This window comes from Oncorhynchus kisutch, linkage group LG22 (assembly GCF_002021735.2).
Source record: "Oncorhynchus kisutch isolate 150728-3 linkage group LG22, Okis_V2, whole genome shotgun sequence".
NCBI lineage: Eukaryota > Metazoa > Chordata > Actinopteri > Salmoniformes > Salmonidae > Oncorhynchus > Oncorhynchus kisutch.
Window position 1 is genome coordinate 18,944,471 of NC_034195.2, and position 24,787 is coordinate 18,969,257.

The 24,787-nt window shown below is 43.8% G+C and overlaps 1 protein-coding gene across 2 annotated transcripts; it reads left to right on the forward strand.

Moving 5' to 3' along the window:
* Positions 1-23,756, forward strand: mov10l1 (Mov10 like RNA helicase 1). Of its 2 annotated transcripts, XM_020455689.2 has the most exons (25): positions 1-136; positions 473-600; positions 2,945-3,132; positions 6,206-6,368; positions 6,521-6,633; positions 7,048-7,235; positions 8,294-8,437; positions 15,290-15,694; positions 15,837-16,031; positions 16,379-16,493; positions 16,661-16,838; positions 16,980-17,050; positions 17,154-17,245; positions 17,806-17,864; positions 19,687-19,839; positions 20,034-20,215; positions 20,675-20,821; positions 20,915-21,036; positions 21,141-21,240; positions 21,390-21,536; positions 21,857-22,030; positions 22,412-22,561; positions 22,791-22,898; positions 23,103-23,335; positions 23,463-23,756. In XM_020455689.2, exons 2-25 carry the CDS (start codon positions 507-509, stop codon positions 23,485-23,487), a joined length of 3,546 nt encoding a protein of 1,181 aa, XP_020311278.1. In that variant the 5' UTR covers positions 1-136; positions 473-506; the 3' UTR covers positions 23,488-23,756. The 2 variants fall into 2 exon arrangements, with proteins under 2 accessions (XP_020311278.1, XP_031657970.1); XM_031802110.1 differs by lacking the exons at positions 1-136; positions 473-600; positions 2,945-3,132 and adding an exon at positions 4,713-4,760.
* Positions 23,757-24,787: the final 1,031 nt, after the last annotated feature.

Genomic DNA, 24,787 nt, shown 5'->3' on the forward strand with positions numbered 1-24,787 from the left:
CTTGCTAACGTTCGAGTTGGCGGGACTATTTGAAGAAAGGTGTCCGTGTGCGCGCACGCAATTACATATTTTTAGTCGCGTGTGTGAGAAAGCAGCACGTGAACACATTTACGAAGAGCAATTTGCTGCAACAGAGGTATGTTGCCTTGTACAACAATTTCTCAGGAATAAAGCAATATTTTATTAGTTAGGTTATGCACCGTGTTGTATTTTCATCACGTTTATATAGCTACAAACCTGCAATAAAGACGAGTTTTGGAAGCATAATGTCAGTCAACTAGCTACTGTTCGCATAGCTGCCAACATTAGCGTGCTAATAAATTAGATGCAACGGCAATTGTGTTAGCTATCAAGTGCAATGCGTTGCATGACCGATAAAGCAATCAAGTGCAATAGTGGCCACACTTATGTAAATGAGTTTGATAAACCACCAGTCACATTGTTTTGTTTTCCCCTCTGCCCTCATTTACAGTAGCACCACCTTCAGCATCTAGCTACTTGCAGACATGGTAACAGCAGTGCAGTGTGTGATAGCCAAGTTGCTGGCCCCACTATGGAGAAAGGTAGAGGAGGCTGAAGTGGATGGGTTATATGGCGCAGGTAAGTCTTTAAAGGAGCTCACCAAGCAGCCTGACAGCTTCTCAATGCACCTGTCCTGTTTCAGTCGACAGCAAATGAGTGCTATAAATCCCAGAATGTGATCGATCCAACATTGCCAGTGGCTACAACCCACCTCTTCTCAAAGGAATTTTAACTACTTTTCTGTGTCAAATCTCTGATTTAGTCAAAACCCTTGACAGTTACAGTGACGAGAAAAAGCATGTGAACCCTTTGGAAATACCTGGATTTGTGCATAAATTGATCATAAAATGTGCTATCTTCATCTAGGTCAAAACAATACAAACACAGTCTGCTTACACGAATAACAAACAGTTATACATTTGTCTTTATTGAACACAGTGTAAACATTCACAGTGCATAGTGGAAAAAGTATGTGAACTCTTGGATTTAATAACTGGTAGACCCTCCTTTGGCAGCAATAACCTCAACCAAATGTTTTCTGTAGTTGAGGATCAGACCTGTACAACTGTCAGGAGGAATTTTGACCCATTCCTCTTTACAAAACCGTTTCAGTTCAGCAATATTCTTGGGATGTCTGGTGGGAACTGCTCTCTTGAGGTCATGCCACAGCATCTCAATCAGGTTGAGGTCAGGACTCTGACTGGGCCACTCCAGAAGGTGTATTTTCTTCTGTTGAAGCCATTCTGTTGTTGATTTCTGTGTTTTGGGTCATTGTCCTGTTGCATCACCCAACTTCTGTTGAGCTTCAATTGGCGAACAGATAGCCTAACATTCTCCTGCAAAATGTCTTGATGAACTTGGGAATAAATTTTTCCGTCGCTGATAGCAAGCTGCCCAGGCAGTAAAGCAGCCCCAAACCATGATGCTCCCTCCACTATACTGGTTTTGATGTTGGTGTGCTGTGCCTTTTTTTCTTCACACATAGTGTTTTGTTCCTTCCAAACAACTCAACTGTAATTTCATCTGTTCACAGACTATTTTGCCAGTAGTGCTGTGAAACATCCAGGTGTACTTTTGCAAACTTCAGACGTGCAGCAATGTTTTTTTGGACAGCAGTGGCTTCTGTGGCATCCTCCCATGAACACCATTCTTGTTTTAGTGTTTCACATATCGTAGACTCGTCAGATGTTAGCATGTTCCAGAGATGCCCAGTCTTTAGCTGACACTCTAGGATTCTTCTTAACCTCATTGAGCATTCTGCACAGTCATCTTTGCAGGATGGCCACTCCTAGGGAGAGTAGCAACAGTGCTGAACTTTCTCTATTTATATACAATTTATCTTATCATGGCCTGATAAACATCAAGGCTTTTAGAGATACTTTTGTAACCCTTTCCAGCTGTATGCAAGACAACACTTCTTAATCTTAGGTCTTCTGAGATCTCTTTTTGTTCGAGGCATGGTTCACATCAGGCAATGCTTCTTGTGAATAGCAAACTCAAATTGTGAGTTTTTTTTTAATAGGGCAAGGTAGCTCTAGCCAACATTCCAATCTCGTCTCATTGATTCAGGTTAGCTGACTCCAATTAGCTTTTTGAGAAATCATTAGCCTAGGACAGGGGTGGGCAAACTTTTTGGCTCGAGGGCCACATTGGGATTTTGAAAGTCAATGGCGGGCTGCATTTTGAGGGACCAATTGTTTGTTAAAATCAATTTGCGGGGGCCTCCCGAGTGGTGCAGCGGTCTAAGGCACTGCATCGCTTCACTACAGACCTAGGCTTGATCCCAGTCTGTTTCACAGCTGGCCGTGACTGGGAGACCCATGAGGCGGCGCACAATTGGCGTCGTGAGGGTTTGGCAGGCAGAGATTTCCTTGTCCCATCGCGCTCTAGTGGCTCCTGTGGCTGGCCGGGGGCGTGCACACTGACACGGTCGCCAGGTGTACGGTGTTTCCTCCAACACATTGGTGTGGCTGGCTTCCAGGTTAAGCGGACATTGTGTCAAGAAGCAGTGCTGCTTGTCTGGTTCGTGGTTCAGAGGACGCATGGCTCTCGACTTTCGCCTCTCCTGAGTCCGTACGGGAGTTGCAGGGATGGGACAAAACTGTAACTACCAAACCACGAAATTGGGGGTAAACAACAGTCTCGTGGGCCGTACTGTGCCCCCAAGGGGCCTATACTTTTCCCAGCCTACACTGTGAATGTGTAAATGACGTATTCAATATAGACAAAAAAATACAAATTGTGTGTTATTAGTTTAAGCACTTTGTTTGTCTATTGTTGTGACTTAGATGAAGATCAGATCAAATTTGATGACCAATTTTAGCAGAAATCCAGGTACTTCCAAAGGGTTCACATACTTTTTCTTGCCACTAAGTTTTTCAATGCACTGATCAATGACCAGTCATAATCTTTTGTGTGTCAGCGATGGAGGAGGTCCGCAACCTGCGCTGCGGCGTGGTGACCCTGCTGTGTCAGGACTACGGCATGATCGACGACGATGTCTACTTCACCACTGGAGAGGTGCTGGGTGGCGTGCCGCTCAGAGTCGGGGATGCAGTCAATGGCCTTGCAGTTCGAGATAGTGCCCAAGGAGGGTGGAAAGCACTGAGGGTGTGACACTTTGACCAAGACCTTACTTTAACCAGTATGGTTTTGTTATCTACGAAGATGAGACCTGGCTGGGTCTCACTATTTAAATTGGTTTCTTACTTCTTATCCTGGCCTTTATTTACAATTGCCGGGTGAAATGACTAGAGCCCGACCGATGTGAGATTTTTGGTCCGATTTTAGAGTGGAAATATAATATACAATATCTGCATACTTTTATTATAGCTATAATAATAAAATAAAAACGTCTGTAAGGATTGTGCTTTCAACAGCCCTATAAAGATACTCAGAAAGCTGATTTCTTCAATTTGAGGAAAGAACATTAATGTGAATGGCGTCAAGTACACTCACAGGTAGTTAGCTGGCTAGCTAGCTAGCACTCGTCATGGAAACGGGGTTGGCGAAAAGTGGATTTGCACCAGTCCCTGACAGGTGACAACACATGCATCCAAGCGTAGCTATGAAGCACTACTTTGTAAACTTCTATGTTTTTTTAGTGTATCGGAAAATATTTGAATGACAGAGCTTGAGGAATACCCTTGGCAAAGAGCAAATATAACACTCCAGATTTTGCAGTCTTCACTAAGGGCTGTAACGATAATATTACCACAGAGTAGAACATTCTGCTTGCTTTACATTTGGGCATAGCATCCATTGTTTGTCAAAAAAACTACCATGACACTTTACGTAACAGTATATGGCCAGTGTGTATTTTTTGCACTTTATTGATTTGGTAAGCTTCTATCTACTCAGCACTCACCGTAGAAGCAGTAACTTCACTCTCTTCTCTGACTGGTGTAGTTGCGTTGGAGAATAGTGTTGAGTCTTGCTGTAGCGCTCCAAGGAAAGATAAGCTTATTGCCATGTAAAGAGCACCCTCTTTACAAAAAGTCAGTCTATGATGGGGATGTGGATTTTGGTGTGTTTTCTCTGCATCTTATATTGGTCCTTTTCGGAGGATTAAATATCTGATACAAATACATCTGTAAAAGGCTAATATCAGCCGATTTAATATCGGTCAACCGATAAATAGGTCAGGCTCTAGAAATGACTATAGGTTTCAACAATGTCTTTTTTTACAATATGTTATTTTTATTTAAAGACTTAATCATGGAAACTTACTGACAGTTGTGGCTGCTTCGCGTGATGTATTGTTGTCTCTACCTTCTTGCCCTTTGTGCTGTTGTCTGTGCCCAATAATGTTTCTCCCATGTTGTTGTGCTGCTGCCATGTTGTTGCTACCATGATATTGTAATGTTGTTGCTACCATGTTGTTGTCATGTGTTGCAACTAGAGGCCGACCGATGAATCGGAATGGCTGATTAATTAGGGCCGATTTCAAGTTTTCATAACAATCGGAAATCGGTTATTTTTGGACACCGATTTTTTGTTACACCTTTTTAATCTTTATTTAACTAGGTAAGTCAGTTAAGAACACATTCTTATTCAATGACGGCCTAGGAACAATGGGTTAACTGCCTCGTTCAGGGGCAGAATGACAGATTTTCACCTTGTCAGCTCGGGGGATTCAATCTTGCAACCTTACAGTTAACTAGTCCAACGCTCTAACCACCTGCCTCTAATTGCACTCCACGAGGAGACTGCCTTTTACGTGAACGCAGTAAGCCAAGGTAACTTGCTAGCTAGCATTAAACTTATCTTGTAAAAAACAATCAATCATAATCACTAGTTAACTACACATGGTTGATATTACTAGTTTATCTAGCGTGTCCTGCGTTGCCTATAATAGCTGTGGTGCGTATCGTTGCTCCAATGTGTACCTAACCATGAACATCAATGCCTTTCTTAATCAATACACAGAAGTATATATTTTTAAACCTGCATATTTAGCTAAAAGTAATCCAGGTTAGCAGGCAATATTAACCAGGTGAAATTGTGTCACTTCTCTTGCGTTCATTGCACGCAGAGTCCGTGTATATGCAACAGTTTGGTCCGCCTAATTTGCCAGAATTTTACGTAATTATGACATAACATTGAAGGTTGTGCAATGAAACAGGAATATTTAGACTAATGGATGCCACCCCTTAGATAAAATACGGAACGGTTCCGTATTTCACTGAAAGAATAAACGTCTTATTTTCGAGATGATAGTTTCCGGATTCGACCATATTAATGACCTACGGCTCGTATTTCTGTGTGTTATTATGTTATAACTAAGTCTATGATTTGATAGAGCAGCCTGAGCGGCGGTAGGCAGCAGCAGGCTCGTAAGCATTCATTCAAACAGCACTTTTGTGCGTTTTGCCAGCAGCTCTTCGTTGTGCGTCAAGCATTGCGCTGTTTATGACTTCAAGCCTATCAACTCCCGAGATTAGGCTGGTGTAACCGATGTCAAATGGCTAGCTAGTTAGCGGGGTGTGCGCTAATAGCGTTAGCTAATAGATAGCTAATAGAGTGGTTGTTCCCCTTGCTCTGCATGTGTAACGCTGCTTCGAGGGTGGCTGTTGTCGTTGTGTTCCTGGTTCGAGCCCAGGGAGGAGCGAGGAGAGGGACGGAAGCTTTACTGTTACACTGGCAATACTAAAGTGCCTATAAGAACATCCAATAGTCAAAAGGTTAATGAAATACAAATGGTATAGAGAGAAATAGTCCTATAATTCCTAAAATAACTACAACCTACAAACTACAACCTCTTACCTTGGAATATTGAAGACTCATGTTAAAAGTAACCACCAACTTTCATATGTTCTCATGTTCTGAGCAAGGAACTTAAATGTTAGCTTTTTTACTTGGCACATATTGTACTTTTACTTTCTTCTCCAACACTTTGTTTTTGCATTATTTAAACCAAATTGAACATTTTTCATTATTTATTTGAGGCTAAATAGATTTTTATTGATGTATTATATTAAGTTAAAATAAGTGTTCGTTCAGTATTGTGGTAATTGTCATTATTACAAATACATTTAAAAAATCGTCCGATTTAATCGGTATCAGCTTTTTTTGGTCCTCCAATAATCTGTATCGGCGTTGAAAAATCATAACGGTCGACCTCTAATAGAGACACATGCATACTATGTTCTGTGGTGACAACTGTGGCCATTCCATTCCTCAGGTGGAGAAGAACGCTGATGCCTGGGAGGAAGGAGGGGGAGGAGCCTCCCTGGAGGCAGACAGCAACCAGCTCCGTCCTCTGATTGGTACTGTGACGTCATGTGACCGGGACGGTGGCTTCATCAATCAGACCACTTTTTTCCCACGAGAAGCTCTTTGTGATGGTACTGTCAACGATCAAAATAGATTTACTCCTATTTATGTTCTACTATTCTATTTCTATGCTGCCAAGCTGTCCCAGATGCTATACCCATTTAGCCTTTAATTTCCTATTCTATGCTTCCTTTTTTTCCAATTCCTTGCTCCTGTCCACCAGGTTTTGAACCCATGAAAGGGGACTGGGTCCAGGCCCAGTACTTTATTAGTCCCACCCAGTGGAGCAGCCAGGCCCGGTCTGTGTCACCCTTACGCTACCGCCGCATGGACCAGGTCAGTCCCTCCTCTAGAACTTCATTCATACCTTGCAAATGGCATTTCAACTTTACCTCACTGAAGACATGTCAACATGCAGTACCTACATGTTTCGTGCCCATGGACTTTGATCTGTAGTCCAATTATCACTGTCAAGTCCACATTAATGTGATGATACAAACTTTTAGTCTCACCCCCTTCTGATTTGGAAAGGCACAAATCTGTCTATATAAGGTCCCACAGTTGACAGTGCATGTCAGAGCAAAAACCAAGCCATGAGGTCGAAGGAATTGTCCGTAGAGCTCCGGGACAGGATTGTGTCGAGGCACAGATCTGGGGAAGGGTACTAAAAACATTTCTGCAGCATTGAAGGTCTAGTCTCACTTCCTTCTCTGCACACACACTCTCCCCCCGTAACCCCACCCTACCCAGGTGCGTGTGTCCAGTGTGTTTGGCAGCAGCGGCGTGGTGGAGGACAGTGTGTTCTTCAGCCTGGACAACCTACTACTCCCGGCCGGGTACCGTCCCTCCCCTGGGGACATGGTCAGCCTGGTGGTGGTGGAGAGCAGCCAGTCCTTCTACTGCTGGAGGGCTCTGTGCATGGCTACCAGCCAACACAGGTAAATAACCACCAACAGATCTGCTGGAGGGCTCTGTGCATGGCTACCAGCCAACACAGGTAAATAACCACCAACAGATCTGCTGGAGGGCTCTGTGCATGGCTACCAGCCAACACAGGTAAATAACCACAAACAGATCTGCTGGAGGGCTCTGTGCATGGCTACCAGCCAACACAGGTAAATAACCACCAACAGATCTGCTGGAGGGCTCTGTGCATGGCTACCAGCCAACACAGGTAAATAACCACCAACAGATCTGCTGGAGGGCTCTGTGCATGGCTACTAGCCAACACAGGTAAATAACCACCAACAGATCTGCTGGAGGGCTCTGCATGGCTACCAGCCAACACAGGTAAATAACCACCAACAGATCTGCTGGAGGGCTCTGTGCATGGCTACCAGCCAACACAGGTAAATAACCACAAACAGATCTGCTAGAGGGCTCTGTGCATGGCTACCAGCCAACACAGGTAAATAACCACCAACAGATCTGCTGGAGTGCTCTGTGCATGGCTACTAGCCAACACAGGTAAATAACCACCAACAGATCTGCTGGAGGGCTCTGTGCATGGCTACTAGCCAACACAGGTAAATAACCACCAACAGATCTGCTGGAGGGCTCTGCATGGCTACCAGCCAACACAGGTAAATAACCACCAACAGATCTGCTGGAGGGCTCTGTGCATGGCTACCAGCCAACAGGTAAATAACCACAAACAGTTATGTTGGAGGGCTCTGTGCATGGCTACCAGCCAACACAGGTAAATAACCACAAACAGTTCTGTTGGAGGGCTCTGTGCATGGCTACCAGCCAACACAATTCTCTACAAAAATAGGCCCTGGACAATGATCAGTGAATTAATACATTTCCCACTGCTACACACACAAACCCTTGTGTCAATGAAATTATCTATGATTGTTTCATGGCATTATCAGAATTCCACCATGTATGTTGGGTGAAATCTCAGGAGGAATTCATATGGTATTAAAGGCTGATAATGAATTAGGACTTGGGCCACTAACCTACACCATTACCTCTGGTCTTTTTCCTCAAACAGTATGAATACTGTCAATAACAGGTCCGTCCCAGAGGCGGAGATCAATAGTCTCCTGGAGGACAAGGGGGGCCTGGTGGTTGGCGACAAGACACACTTTGGGGTTCTGCTGCTGGGAGAGAGCCGGGAGCTGGTTGTCTGGATACAGTGAGTCAGCCATGGAGTGTACTTGTCTTAAATGAGAGAGAACTAACCTGTAAATCTGTAAATACCCTGATGAAGGCTTTTGTAGAAATGTGCTTGTTTTACAGTGCATTCGGAAGGTACTCAGATCCCTTTTTTTTTACCAACTTTTGTTACATTACAGCCTTATTCTAAAAATAATTTAAAAAAATGTTTTACTCATCAGTCTACAAACAATACCCAATAATGACAAAGTGAAAACAGGTTTAGACATTTTTGCTAATTTATTCAAACAAGTATTCAGACCCTTTGCTATGAAACTCGAAAATTGAGCTCGGGTGCATCCTGTTTCCATTGATCATCCTTGATGTTTCTACAACTTGATTGGAGTCCACCTGTGGTAAATTCAATTGATTGGACATGATTTGGAAAGACACCAACCTGTCTATATAAGGTCCCACAGTTGACAGTGCATGTCAGAGCAAAAACTAAGCCATGCGGTCGAAGGAATTGTCCGTATAGCTCTGAGACAGGACTGTGTCGAGGCACAGATCTGGGGAAGGGTACTAAAACATTTCTGCAGCATTGAAGGTCCTTAAGAACACATAAGGGACTGCGACTCTGACTCGACCATAACACGATGCATAAAAGACATCAGCGAGGACATCGCTAAGCAACTGATTACTGACAGATCCGTGGCGCCGTGTTTTAGTATTGTGCTTGACGAAAGCACTGATGTAAGTGACATTGCCCAATTATGTGTTTGGATCCGCTTCCCTCAAAACGAGTCGTTCCGAGAGCAACTTTTAGGTTTACTGCCCCTCCAGGGACAAACACGAGGAGAGGATATTCTGAAAGCCCTTGATACATTTTTTTGCTGTTAATAATATTGACCGGTCAAATCTGGCAACTATGTGCACTGCCGGTGGTCCAAACATACGAGGGAAGGAGAAGGGACTCATAGGCCTGATGAGAAAAAGTGAGGATATTCCCAAATTTGTTATGTTTCATTGTATCATTCATCAGGAAGCACTTGTGGCTAAACTCAAAGACTGTGACTTACAGAATGTGATGCAGCAAGTCGTGCTCGTGGTGAACATTTATTATTGCGAGGGCACTGAATCACCGGCAATTCCACCAGTTACTGGAGGAATACCAGACAATACGGCAACTTGATATTTCGCAATGAGGTGAGATGGCTGTCTCGAGTTTTTGAAAGATTTCTTTCTCTCCATCCTCAAATCTGTGAATTTGTTGCAAGCAAGGGGAGAGAGGAGCCAGAGCTGGATGATCCACACTGGATATTAAAGCTGTTTTTTAAAAACTGACATCACCTGCCACCTGAACACAGTGTATCTCCAGCGCCAAGGGAAAGCTAAAACTCTGGGCAAAATGCTGCGTGTGGTCACAGCGTTTCAACATAAAATCACCACACTGTTCATACCCACATACCCAGTCACCACATCCAACCCTGACATACTGCCACATTTAAGCTATGATGCATTTGTTGGAGGAGTTGAATTTGGAGTTTGAGTAAAGATTCATGGATATGGAGTACAACATCATTGAGAACCCCTTTTCATGTGCTAGTGTCATCTCTGACCCCAGTCATCACAACCCTCTGTCCTGACCGTGCTGGAGATAGTGGAGCTGCAGGCCTATGACATTTCTGGAGCCTTGTGTCAGACACAGAGTATCCACTTCTAAAGCAGTGTGCAACATTTTCAACAATGAACATTGTGAAACTAAAGCAGAGAAACAGACTGACCAATGCACACCTGGATTGCCTCACAAGAATAGCAACAACAGACTATACATTTAGAATGAATTCAGTCAAGGAGCAGAAGGGACATTTTTTGCTCCTCCAACTACTGAGGTAACCCTTAATATGGGTCTAATACATGTGATGTAGCATATTTGATGTGTGTATGTATATATTTGTGATGTGCTGTACATGAAATCAATTGCATGTGCTCTAAATTTGCTCTCAATTGTAGTAAAAAGTACAACAAATAAAGATCTGTGCGGCCCTCTGTCTCATCTCAAAGTGGTCCCCTTACAAAAAATTGTGAGTAACACTCCCCCTAATTATTGCCGTCGGGGTGCCCAGCACAGGTACTCCCAGCAGAGGGAGCCAACGTCGCGGCACATATCTCCCCTCTATCACAAACCCCCGGGGTAGACCTCCCAGGGTACCGCGAGGGGGAAAAAACTATTTAACCTTTTGTGACTAGGGGGCAGTATTTTCATTTTTGGAAAAATAACGTTCCCGTAGTAAACGGGATATTTTGTCAGGACAAGATGCTAGAATATGCATAACATTGACAGCTTAGGATAGTAAACACTCTGAAGTTTCCAAAACTGTAAAAATATTGTCTTGAGTATAACAGAACTGATATTGCAGGTGAAAGCCTGAGAAAAATCTAATCCGGAAGTACCTCATGTTTTGAAAGCGCTGCGTTCCAATACATCCCTATTGAGTAGTGAATGGGCTATCAACCAGATTACTTTTTCTCCATATTCCCCAAGGTGTCTACAGCATTGTGATGTAGTTTTACGCATTATGTTGAAGAATACCCGTAAGCGGCTACATTGCGCAACTGGTCACCTGATGGTTCATTATTCCAATTGGTCCTACTGAAAAACCAATTGTTCCGGTGGATATATTATCAAATATATATTTGAAAAACACCTTGAGGGATTGATTATAAACAATGTTTGCCATGTTTCTGTCGATATTATGGAGCTAATTTTGAATATTTTTCGGTGTTTTCGTGACTGCAATTTCCGGGCGATTTCTCAGCCAAACGTGAAGAACAAACGGAGCTATTTCGCCTACAAAAATAATCTTTTTGGAAAAAAGGAACTGTGGCTATCTAACTGGGAGTCTCGTGAGTGAAAACATCCGAAGCTCATCAAAGGTAAACGATTTAATTTGATTGCTTTTCTGATTTCCGTGACCAAGTTACCTGCTGCTAGCTGGACAAAATGCTATGCTAGGCTATCGATAAACTTACACAAATGCTTGTCTAGCTTTGACTGTAAAGCATATTTTGGAAATCTGAGATGACAGGGTGATTAACAAAAGGCTAAGCTGTGTCTCAACATATTTCACTTGTGATTTTCATGAATAGGAATATTTTCTAGGAATATTTATGTCCGTTGCGTTATGCTAATTAGTGTCAGTCGATGATTACGCTCCCTCATGCGGGATGGGGAGTCACTATTAATCCATTTTAGAATAAGGCTGTAATGTAACAAAAAGTAAAGGGGTCTGAATACTTTCCAAACGCACTGTAATAACATTTAAGCACAATTTTTGGGACCATTGTCCTACCAAGACTCTGAATATAATTTTATTGTGAGACATATTTAACCTTTTTATTTCATCAGGTGAGCCCTGAATGACATAAATCACAGAAATAAGCACATCAATATGCAAATGCAGGCAGAAAGAAAACACAGTTGTAAAAAAACAATCAGGTCCTCAAAGAGCTTTCTGAATTGACCTAGAGGCACCAGAACGTTTAACATTTTGAAGATTTTACCCCAAAAACAGTGCAGAAAAAGCTAGACGCTGATTTACCTAACGCTGTAGAGACGATGCATTTCCAGAGTTGGCCATCCCTGAGACTGTGTGGTAACTAGTATGTCTAAAGGTTAGTAATGATGTTCGATACAGTGGAACTTTTTTCTAAAAGGGCTTTATAAATGCAACCATAGCAATGTATCAACCTACGTGACATCAGAGGGCCAACCATGCAGTGATGAGTACTAAACCTAATGACCCTGCGTGGCATATCTTATAGATATCTGTTATAATCAGCTTCTTGATATGCCACACCTGATAGGGGTGGCATATCTTGTCAAAGGAGAAATGCTCACCAACAGGGATGTAAACAAATTTGTGCACAACATTTTGAGAGAAATAAGCTTTTGGTGCTTATGGAACATTTCTGAAATCTTTTATTTCAGCTCATGAAACATGGTACCAACACTTTACATGCTGAGTTTATATTTTTGTTCAGTATAGATACGCTTTTGGCACGAGCGCATCCAGTGGTGGAAAAAGTGCCCAATTGTCATCCTTGAGTCAAAGTAAAGATACCTTATTAGAAAATGACTCAAGTGAAAGTCACCCAGTAAAATACTACTTGAGTAAAAGTCTTAAGTATTTGTTTTTAAATATACTTAAGTATCAAAAGTAAACGTATAGACCTTCCCGAGTGGCGCAGCGGTCTAAGGCACTGCTTTTTGTGGAACATTTCTGGGATCATTGATTTCAGCCCAACACTTTACATGTTGTGTTGATATTTTTGTTCAGTATAGATGCCCAGATATTTGTAAGCAGGGACACAATCAATATGGGCACCATTTGTAAAGTACATATGCTTAAATCATCAGTTATTTGTATGTCTAGAGAACAACATATACTTAGTTTTAACTGCATTCAATACTAATTTCAGGTCAAGAAAGTTTTTCTGTAATACAATGAAGGCAGACTGTGGTTCAGATAGAGCCTGTTCAACCGTGGTGGAAATACCATACACAACAGTATTCTCGGTATACAAGTGGTTACAAGTCAATATTGCTAATGTAAACATGGTGAAGTACAGGACTGTATCTCTATTTTTTTCAAACTTGTGGACAATTCAGGATATGTCTCAATTAAATAATAAAATAATGATTGTTCTCTAAGCGGCGTTGTACAATTAAAGGTCAAATACACTGCATATCAAATGAATTCAGGACTTGTGAAGTTATACCCAGGCTAAATATAAGCCAACCACAAGACCCACTAATAACTTTATTTTATCCAAATAGTTTAAAATTTGTAGAAAAAAAATATGCATCTAGAACCATGCATAATGCACATGACCTAATACTGACTAAGTTCTTGTAGCAGACGTCAGGCTATCAAATGTAACTGCTTGTCGGAGGAAGATGTGCTCTCTCAACGCAGGGCGAGGGCTTGGTTTGTGTGTAAACCATAGAGGATAAGGCAAAGTGAGAGGTTTCACTCACGCTAAAATTGGTCCAAAATAAGCCCAATGTGTTTCAATGGGCTTATTTTGGACCTAAGCTTGTCGCCTGCCTTTGTGACAACTCCCATTGTTATGGCGGAGGCATATACATCTCGTCATTATATATAGACCTCTGGGGTAAATGGGGAGGTGAACACAGCACAGAAGGAGCGAAAGAGACGACCCAAAATACAAGACGAGAACAAGCGGACATTTGGAATATTGCGCAAAAACATACACTTTAATTAATCCGATCATCCAGCCCTATGCAGGACCCAGAATCAACACCTTTCGTTATATCCAGAAAACCTGACTTAGAACTCAAATGTGTATTATTTGATGGTGTTATCTGTGAAGTAAACTAGTTACAACAGGATGGGCATCTTTGATGGGGGTGGGGGCCCCAAAACATCTGAACTCATCATGGGTCTGTGTACTCACATCCATACCCACTGTCAGTGCTGACCCTAGCTTATTGGGTGCTTTAAGCAAAAATGTTGTGTGTGTGCCCCCCATCTTGCGAGCAAAACATATTTGCTCGCAAGATGTAGCGAGAAATTGAACGTTTTAGAGTACATTTCCTGAAGTCTGCACATTTTGCCAATGGCGTAGAGAAAATGTTGCAGTTTTTTATAGCAAGTTTGCGGCAATTCTACACATTTTACGATGGGGCGGAGAGAAAAGTTTGCAGATTTTAATAATTTATCTGAGCGAGAGTGACTAACAATCATGCCCCCTCCCGGTCGTTAATAGATAGCTGGCCGCTTAACTACTTTACCAATCTAAAAAATGTTAGCTGACATGGGCTAATTGAGTTACTGTCTGTGACTGACATGACAAGAGAGTAACTGCTGATGCACAACCAAATTTCGAAGTTGCACCTTGTGCAATTTTCCATCCCTGAGCTGCAGATACATGCAGCCTGGTCTAGCCAATTTGAGGAAAGCCTCTGAATTAGCAAGTGATCAATAGTATCGAAGGCCTTTGACAGGTCAATGAAGAGGGCAGCACAATGTTGCCTTTTATCCGTTCAATTAACCACTTTTATAACTAGGGATGCAGTGCATTGACCTGGTCTAAAACCTAACTGATGTACATTTTAGCTATGAAATGTGTTCTAAGAAAGATCTGAGAATTAATCAAGGATTTTAATATTTTAGCTAGGTAAGGAAGTTTTGAAATGGGTTGATTTTTAGATATGTAGGCCACAAGGGTCAGCAGCTTTGAAGGGGGAGTAGATTAGCTGCCTTCCAAACCTTGGGGATAGCACCAGACAGTGGAGGAGCTGACGAGTGGACGACTCTTAATGGCTGGAACGGAGCGAATGGCAAAAAAACATGGAAACGATGTGTTTGATATTGTTGATAGCTTTCCTCCTGTGGTACCAGATATACAGTGGATTCGGAAAGTGTTCAGACCCCTTCACTTTTTCCACTTTTTGTACGTTACACATAATACCACATAATGCCAAAGTGAAAACAGGGTTTTAGACATTTTTGCTAATTTAATTAAAAAAATAAAAACTGATACCTTAAGTTTTCAGAGGCCACTGTGTTCAAGTTGTAGAAACATCTCAAGGATGATCCATGGAAACAGGATGCACCTGAGCTCAATTTCGAAGGGTCTGAATACTTATGTAAATAAGGTATCAGTTTTTTATTTTTAGTACATTGGCAAACATGTCTAAAGACCTGTTTTCGATTTGTCATTATGTAGTATTGTATGTAGAGTAGGGATAAAAAATTTAAAAAATTTAATCCATTTTAGAATAAGGCTGTAACGTAACAATGTGGAGAAAGGGAAGGGGTCTGGATACTTTCCGAATGCTCTGTATTCTCTTTTCTCTTGTCAGGAACCGAGGATCTGAGACCCATAGACTGAAGTGCTGTGAGTTTGCTGGCTGGGACTCAGAGGAGCAGTTCAACCTAGGGACTGTGACAGACCCACCGGGACAGAGAAAGGGTGTTGTACAGCTTCCTGCTCTAACACAGATCCTCTATCGGGGTATTCAGGGCCTATCCAGCAAGCACACTCCCATGGTGGGTCCCGCTCTCTACCCGCAGTCCGGGTCTGCTGGGCCTACTGTACTGCTCAATGGTGATGGGAAGGAGATGAGTGAGATAGATGGAGATGTGGTTGGAGAAACTGGTGAGGCACATCAGGACACTGTTCACAAGCCTGCCATACGGACAGATGAGCGAGACGTGGAGATCGCACCCGGGGAGAAGGTATCTGTGAAAGTGGGCTGCCGAGCCAAGTAAGTCATGCTTAGCTAGCTGCTATACAAGTCTGGTATAGTTGTCTTTTTCTGGTGGTGTCACTTATCTGACTGAATCAATTTGTTCTGAAGATTCAGGTTTTTTAAAACATTGATTATGTATCCCTCCATCTTACCCTAGGAACTTGGGGCGTTGTGCGGAGCTGCTGCTCCTGCACTTCCCCTCTTTCACCATTGGGAGGCGTCTGGAGGTCACAGTAGGCAGTAAAGAGGAGAGTCTTCTCCAGCCCGTTGCTCCCTACTGCCCGGCAGCCCCCCTGCCCCTTCCTCAGGCTGCCCAGGTGGTCACTGTGATGGCTGCACATCCACCTCAACGGTAAACTACACCCTGATAGTGTCTCTGTGCTGTGTTCGGCCTACCTGCAAACCACATTTCCCTATAGAATAATGACGATTATCTTGACTAGTTGGTGATACTGTCCACCAACGTTTTCTCTATAATTAAATGTTTTTTTCCCCCGAACCTAGTTACTCTACCCATGTTGGACATGTTGAATGATGACAGTTTGGTCCACATTGATGTATTACACCCCTCCTGGGTAGTTAGAATTACACCCCTCCTGGGTAGTTAGAATTACACCCCTCCTGGGTAGTTAGAATTACACCCCTCCTGGGTAGTTAGATAAAATTGCTAGCCTATGACTTTCTTATTTTATTTCACAGGCTGACTAAGCGCCACCTGCCTAACTTCCTGGGTAACTACCCAGTGCCCCAGGCTCTACGGGACTGTATGGAGGCCGACCGTGACGTTTTGGTGGCCCAGCCATGTCTTGGAGAGGTAAGGGAAGGAACTCTTCTATCGTCAATTACATGCTTTTCACCAGCCTACAGGAATCTGGCTCCAATTCTGTTTTGATTGAAAAGTCGCTCTGGATTTTGATATGGGGGCCTTTGCGCCTCCACTGTAAAATAATGGATTAGTTAATCTCCCTCTATTTCTGACAGACTCTGTCGGCGGCCAACATGCGTCTCCGTTTCTCGTCCCTGCTGTGGCTGGAGGAGCTACAAGCTGAGAGCGAGCTCAGGGAGTTCAGCATCAGTGGAGCCCTTCTCAGGAGAGGCGCCATCTATCTGCACCTAGAAGTGCTTGGCCTGGCTGAGGGCAGGCCCAGTCTCTTCATAGGTATCTGTTGAGTCTTAATTTGGCCTTGTAATAATAATGGAACGTTTGATTGTCACACACACCAGATTGAAATGTGTCGTTTCACAGAGTCAGCCATACTTGAATTGAGATGTTTGATATAGTGTTTTGTCTGCTCTACAGGTGACAGAGTGGCACTGAAGAAGCCAATCAGTGGAGGCGTGGTGATGGAGTACATCGGTTATGTCACAGAGGTACTCAGAGGTTTTGATCTTAGCGTTTTGCTTGCCGCGCTGATATTTCTCCTTGTGCTTTGTTCACACTGACCTGAACACTGTTTGTGGACCATATCCACAGATCAGTGATGAGGACGTGAGTCTGAGGGTGAACACTGAGTTTCAGCATGGCTACCTGGGAGAGCCTCTAGATGTTGAGTTCACCTTCAACAGGTACCTGCCTTGTCCTGGTTCTAGGAAGGATCCTTTCTGTGTCACTAAGTGTTGATCTCTGTTCCTTTAGCATAGATAACGTGTGACAGGTTGACAGTATACAGGTTGACAGTATACAGGTTGACAGTTAATGAATTATGTAGGATGTTTGCGTTCACAGTATATGAATTATGTATGATGATGTTTGTTGACAGTATATGGATTGTGTATGATGTTTGTGTTGACAGTATATTGATGATGTATGATGTTTGTGTTGACAGTATATTGATTATGTATGATGTTTGTGTTGACAGTATATGGATTGTGTATGATGTTTGTGTTGACAGTATATGGATTGTGTATGGTGTTTGTGTTGACAGTATATTGATTATTATGTATGATGTTTGTGTTGACAGTATATGGATTATGTATGATTGTGTTGACAGTATATGGATTATGTATGGTGATGTATGTGTTGACAGTATATGGATTATGTATGATGTTTGTGTTGACAGTATATGCATGTAGTATGATTGCGTTGACAGTATATTGATTATGTATGATGATGTTTGCGTTGACAGGTTGTCCATGAGGCGATGCCACTTAGCACTGGACCAGAACAAGCACTTTGAAGAGAATGGTGATCTTGGCTTTTTTCTCTCAATCCCATTTCCAAAATGTGTTGTATTTACCGTAATTTCCGGACTATAAGCCGCTACTTTTTTCCCACGCTTTGAACCTTGCGGTTTATACAATGACGAGGCTAATTTATGGATTTTTCCCGCTTTCACAAGATTCATGCCGCCAAAAAACTGAGCACCGTCCCATAATGTGACGTAAATTGAGCGCGCTCAAACTTCCCATCATTCTGATTACGGTAGTCATTTTGTCACCCTCATCATGGCAAAGACACGGAGAAATGCATATGATGCAGCTTTCAAGTTGAAGGCGATCGATCTGGCTGTTGGAAAAGGAAATAGAGCTGTTGCACGGGAGCTTGGCCTTAATGAGTCGATGATAAGACGTTGGAAACAGCAGCGTGAGGAACTGACTCAGTGCAAAAAGACAACAAAAGCTTTCAGAGGGAAGAAAAGCAGATGGCCCGAACTAGAAAATGAACTTGACGACTGGGTCAACACACAGAGAGCAGACGGCCGAGGTGTTTCAACTGTGCAGATCCGACTGAAAGCCAAAACAATCGCCACCGCAATGAAGTTTGAGGATTTTAGAGGTGGACCATCGTGGTATCTTAAGATTTATGAGACGTAAAGGCCTGTCCATCAGGGTACGGACAAGTCTGTGTCAGCAGCTCCCTCGTAGTCGACTACGAAGAAAAAGTTTCAAACTTCCGCAAATTCACTGATGCGAAGATAGAGGAGCATTCCATCGGCCCGCACGACATTATAAATATGGATGCGGTTCCTCTCACTCGGACTGTCAACAGGAAAGGCGAATCATCCATCACGCTGAAAACAACTGGGCATGAAAAAACGCACTTCACCTGTGTTCTGAGCTGCACGGCATCGGGAGAAAAGCTTCCACCGATGCCAAAAGAGAAATTCCAGAGAGGAATTGTTGTGAAAGTCAATAAGAAAGGATGGATGATGGAAGGCCTAATGCATGAATGGCATACAGAGTGTTAAGGCAAGCGACCGGGAGGATTCTTTCACAAGAACAAGGCATTGCTCGTGTTGGACAGCATGAGGGCCCACATAACAGATTCTGTGAAAGAAGCCATCAAGAGGACAAACTCAATTCCAGCTGTGATTCCTGGGGGCACAACAAAGTATTTGCAGCCACTCGACATCAGTGTAAATCGTGCATTTAAGGTGGCGCTCCGTGTTCAGTGGGGGGCTTGGATGACAAGTGGGGAGAAATCCTTCACTAAAACGGGCCGCATGCGAAGAGCAACTTATGGTCAAGTCTGCCAGTGGGTCCTGACAGCGTGGAGCATTGTCAAAAAATCCACTATCATCAACGGGTTTCGAAAGGCTGGACTGCTGCGTGTTGAAGGGGCAGCATGAGCTCAGCCGGATGAAAGTGACGAGAGCGACAATGAAAACGATCCAACATCGGATGAAGCAATTCTGAAGCTATTCAACTCCGACACCGAAGGAGATGACTTCAGTGGTTTCAGTGCACAGGAGGAGGAAGATAGTGACCAATGACTTTCTTGGTAGGCTACTGTTTAATTTTTGTTACAAGCCGTGTTTCGTTTAAAGGCTGTGTAAAGTTAATTTGTTTCAATGTACCGGTAGGCACCTGCGGCTTATAGACATGTGCGGCTTATTTATGTACAAAATAAAAATATATATAATTCAGTTGGTGCGGTTTATATTCAGGTGCGCTTAATAGTCCAGAAATTACGGTAGTCAACTATTTCTTCTTCTCTCCCCAACCCCTGGTAAGTTTATTTCCTGTCTGGTCCACCACTGATTGTGTGTCTTCTCCTCTCTTCCCAGTGTTCTTCCCTAAAGCTGTGATGCTTCAGGCCCCTCTATGGACGGGAGAGTGGGGTCCAGAGGAGGTGAAAGAGGGCTCCCTCACAACCGATGGGGTGAAGCTGTCAAGCGTCTCCGTTGACATGGTCTCAAAGGCCACACAAACCAAACCAGGTGATATAAGCATTGGGAGTCCTTCATTCTGACAGCACAGAGATGATCTGTATACTACAGCTGCTGAAGTGTCATAAACCTGAAGGGCATTAGAACTCGTGTCTTAACTAGGACAGTTCAGTACATTTGTGAGACAGAATGAATGATCAGTGAAGGAGAGGGGAACGAGTATTGAGCCTCTTTAATTCTCTCAGATTCCAGGCTGCCATCTAAACCCATCCCTAACCCAGGCCAGTTTTTCAACCAGCAGCTGAACCCGTCTCAGAGGGAGGCAGTGAAGCGGATCCTGGCAGGGGAGTGTCGGCCCACTCCGTACATCCTGTTTGGACCCCCAGGGACAGGAAAGACTATCACGCTCATAGAGTCCATACTACAGGTAGACACCCCTCAACCTGGGAGGTAACCTAGTGGTTAAGAGCGTTGGGCCAGTAACCAAAAGTTTGTTGGTTTGACTCCCCGAGCCGACTAAGTGTAAAATCTGTCGACATGCCCTTGAGGAAGGCAATTAACCCCAATGGATATCAAATGTTATTTGTCACATGCGTCATAAACAACCGGTGTAGACAAACAGTGAAATGCTTATTTACGGACCCTTCCCAACAATGCAGTGAGAAAAATAAACAACCAAACCCCCGGTTTATATAGGATTGGTTTTCTTTCAAATGTTTTGACTGTTTGGGTCAGCCTGTCTGATGAGCAGGGTTTGCCCTTGTAGTATGTTCCATCGACTCCATCGCACCTGGCAAGCTCTATCAAGTTTCTTGTATTTGGTTATTTACAGCAGTTTCCCTCCATTTTAGTTCCCTGAATAAATAATAGTGGCCTCCTCCCATAGGTGTATCACCGCCTGCCCAGTAGTCGTGTGCTGGTGTGCACTCCCTCCAACAGTGCTGCAGACCTCGTCTGTATCCGTCTCCATGAAAGTGGGTACCTGAACTCTGCCAGCCTGGCCCGCGTCAACGCCTCCGGTCGACAGGAAGAGGTACTGCACCCATTGCCGCCGCAGGAATTTCATCATTTTTTCCGACCAGTTGGTGCCTCTGTCTGTATCGCATTTCCCTCTGTATCTCCATAGGCCATCCCGGAGGTTCTAAGGCAGTACTCTCAGGCTGGGGAGGACATCCGACACGCCTCCTTTCACAGGATTGTGGTCAGCACCTGTTCCAGCGCCGGCATGTTCTACCAGATTGGACTGCGGTGAGGGAGGGTAATAGGGTTCAGTGTTAACCTCCCTCACCAGAGGAAACGTAACTGTAGTAAACTTGATCTAAGGTCATTGTCTCTTTGCTGCGTTTCCTCAGTGTGGGTCATTTCACCCATGTGTTTCTGGATGAGGTTGGCCAAGCCACGGAGCCAGAGGCACTGATCCCTCTGGGGCTTCTGTCAGAGAGAGACGGACAGGTTAGATTGAACACAGAGTACATCTACAATCCTTACTACAGTGGTGCAACTGTGAAGAAAGCAACCCATTGCCCGTAACTGACCATGCGTTCTGTAGCCTCCTGATCAGGAAGTGAGTCATATTTTCTGTTGCTCTCGCCATCCTTTAGATAGTTCTGGCCGGAGACCCCCGACAGCTGGGTCCAATTGTGAAGTCCAAGCTTGCGCAGGCATTCGGCCTAGGGGTGTCCCTGCTTGAGAGACTGATGGCCAACACTCTGTACTCCAGAGAGAATGGCGGATACAACCCAGTGCTGGTGAGTAGACACACGCACAATCCCTGTCAGTGCCATGATCACTAAAATCCTGCATAGTGAATCCACCAACTATGAATACAAATTCTGCATGTTTTTCTACATAATGTTTTGCCCTTGCATTGTAATATAATGTATGCCATTTAGCAGACTTGTTTTATAACCTACAGTCATGTGTGCAAGCATTTTACTCATGGATATCCCCAGCGGAAATCAAGGCCAATCAGCAAGCTCTACCGACTGAGCCACACAGGACTGCGTGGTAAATAGATGCGACCACAGTTGACGCGTTCTCCTGGTGGCCTTTCTTCTTCCTCTTCCAGGTGACCAAGCTTGTGTACAACTACCGTTCCCACGAGGCCCTCCTGGCCCTGCCCTCTAGACTGTTCTACAACGGGGAGCTGTGTGTCAGGGCCCAGAGGCTCGTAGTGGACTCCCTCTGTCACTGGAGCCGTCTGCCAACCAAGGGATTCCCCCTCATCTTCCACGGAGTCAGGGTAAGGACCCCGTCTCTTACTCCCTGTTCTCGTCAATCAATTGAATGTATTTTTTAAAGCCCTTTTTACATCCGCAGTTGTAAAAGAGGAGGGTGGACAGACTGCAGGTCAGGGACAAGGTAGCATGACCTGTGTCCCATAGTCGCAGGCAGAACTTGCCCAAAAGGAACTCAAGACATGGCCTCTTTCTAAATAGTCTCGTCTTTACATACTCATATCCTCCTGTCCTCTTCCAGCCTCTTTCTCAAACAATCAGCGTTTCCTCTCCTTGCTTACCACTGACATTTTTTGAACATTTTGACAAATATGGGTTTCCTCTTTGGTTGGAGCAAAACCTAGACGTCGAACACCAATAATGCCAGTCACCATTCCCCCTCTTAGGGCACAGAGATGAGGGAGGGCAACAACCCGTCGTGGTTCAACCCTGGAGAGGCAGTACAGGTGATGCTGTACTGCTGCCAGCTGGCCAAGAAGCTCTACAATCCTGTAGCTGCTAGTGATATTGGCATCATCGCCCCCTACAGGAAACAGGTTAGTAGTGCACATTTCGGCCATCACTGGTTGGTCCTATTCTGTTTTGTCAATCTGCTAGTTTTGATGTTCACCCCAGATTCTAAGCCTCTAGAAGGCGATATCTACTAAGCTAACGTTTAAAAGGCCTCAAAAACTCATAAAAAGTGACTTCTGTCACAGTAGTACAGTTTTCCCTCAACTCTGAACACCGGTCTGAACCCCTGAACCATGAACCTCTCCTCTCTAGTCGGAGAAGATCCGTGTGCTGCTCCACCGGGTGGGCCTGTCTGACATCAAGGTGGGCTCTGTGGAGGAGTTCCAGGGACAGGAGTTTCTGGTTATCATCTTGTCCACGGTAATATTAGAACTCTGACTAATTTCTCCCTTTACAGGGTCTCGGGTCCGTTCCTTTTCAATTAAGGGAATCAATTCTGAAATTGAAAAATATTAAATAATGTGTCACTTTTGTATGAGCTGAATATCACTTTGCTGAAATTGACTGAATTGAAGTTGTAATTCACCCTAAAACATCTAAATGAAAGACCTCTTGTTGTCCCAGGTGAGGGCAAATGAGTTGGTGCAGGGCAACGACCTGCAAAGCATACTGGGATTCCTGTCCAACCCTAAGCGCTTTAACGTAGCCATCACGCGGCCCAAAGCCCTGCTCATCGTCGTGGGCAACCCGCACATCCTCGTCAACGACCCATGCTTCACCGCTTTACTCCAGTATTGTTTTGAGAACGGAGCCTACCTGGGCTGTGACCCCCCAACCTGTCTCAGGGCAGCACACCGGTGTGTTTAGAGTGTATTATGCACCACACACACACACACACACCGTTTAATTTGAGTACAAGCAAGACGCTTCATGATGTGGCTTTAATTTGTCGGTAATAACACACATTCATCTGTTTCTCCTCAGAGCTGCCAGTGAGAAAGAGGAGTGAGAGTTCACCACCCTCACCGCTGACACTCCACTGCTACCTGTACAATTATGTTCAAATACAAGTTTCTTCTTTCATTCTTTACATTACGATGACTTAGCTCTCTGCATTTGTTATTCTACACCGTCGGCTGCATATGTCTTAATCGGTGGGAAATGGAGAAATGGTTTGTAAAAGATGTATTAAGAGAATGCACTCCCATTTCTTAACTGCTGTATGTTGCTGTTATCATGCCGTCCACTGGGTGGTATTAATAAATATGACAAACCTTTGGTGTTTTTTCTTACTGGGTTATTGTACTTTGACACCAGTGTCAATGATGCATTATTGGTGATGCGTTATGCCTGTATGTGTGCTTAAGACTCATACAGGTATAAGGACTGGTACCAGGGACTACCTGTGAGAAACCTAGCCTGAATTAGAGGGGGACTGGGACTGTTACCATGGCACCTGAATCCCACTTCAAAGAGCTCATGTAGAAGTTTTTTTTTTTTTGTTAGGCTCGTTGGCAACTCATTAAAGTTCTATTGAGTGAATGAGCCCCCCACCCCCTTCTCTCTCCACACCCACACCCATTCTCACTGGGCTCCATCAGGGCTGACTGTCACTGGAGATTCAGACTGTCAGTTGCCACATCCAGTCTCTGTGTGGCCCTGCAGACAGACAGACGCTGCCTGTCTGCCACAGATGTTTAGACACACTGTCTCCTGCAGCCCAGTGTATCCCATTCCTCACATTGCAAAAAAATGTCTGAGATGCTTAAATAGTCACTCATTAGAAAGGTTATGGTTTTCTAAATCCAATGGTTGGCATATCTACTAGGGCCCTGCGTTTGGCTCAATAATGTGACATGCTTGGATTTTTTTACCTTTTATTTAAAGCTTTTTCATCAAACTGTCGCTTAATTCGGGTAGTCCACCATCCTCTGACAAATGCTTTTTTTTTTTGTGTAAGTCTTATTTCTGGATAAGGATCAAATCTCGCTATGTTATGTGATTCTGCAAAACACATGGCTCTGGCCTATGCTAAGTCAACTCCTTCACTGTCAGAAGATGCGGTGTTGACTACTTACGGGTATCTTCGTTAAGAGCATTGGGTCAGAACCGAAAGGTTGCTGGTTCGAATTCCCAAGCCAACTGTGCCCTTGAGCAAGGCACTTAACCCTAATTGCTCCTGTAAGTCCCTCTGGATAAGAGCGTCTGCTAAATGACTAAAATCAACAATAAAAAATGTAAATGTACTATGAAAAGACAGTTCCTTACTCCCACGGTTTATGAATTTTGTATGGTAGAGGCAACATGAT

Coding starts and splice junctions, on each gene's coding strand:
- mov10l1 (XM_020455689.2), top strand. CDS start 507: ATGGTAACAGCAGTGCAGTGTGTGATAGCCAAGTTGCTGGCCCCACTA. Junction 16,839..16,979: donor CAGGCCCAGTCTCTTCATAG/GTATCTGTTGAG, acceptor TCTGCTCTACAG/GTGACAGAGTGGCACTGAAG. Junction 17,865..19,686: donor CAAGCACTTTGAAGAGAATG/GTGATCTTGGCT, acceptor CTCTCTTCCCAG/TGTTCTTCCCTAAAGCTGTG.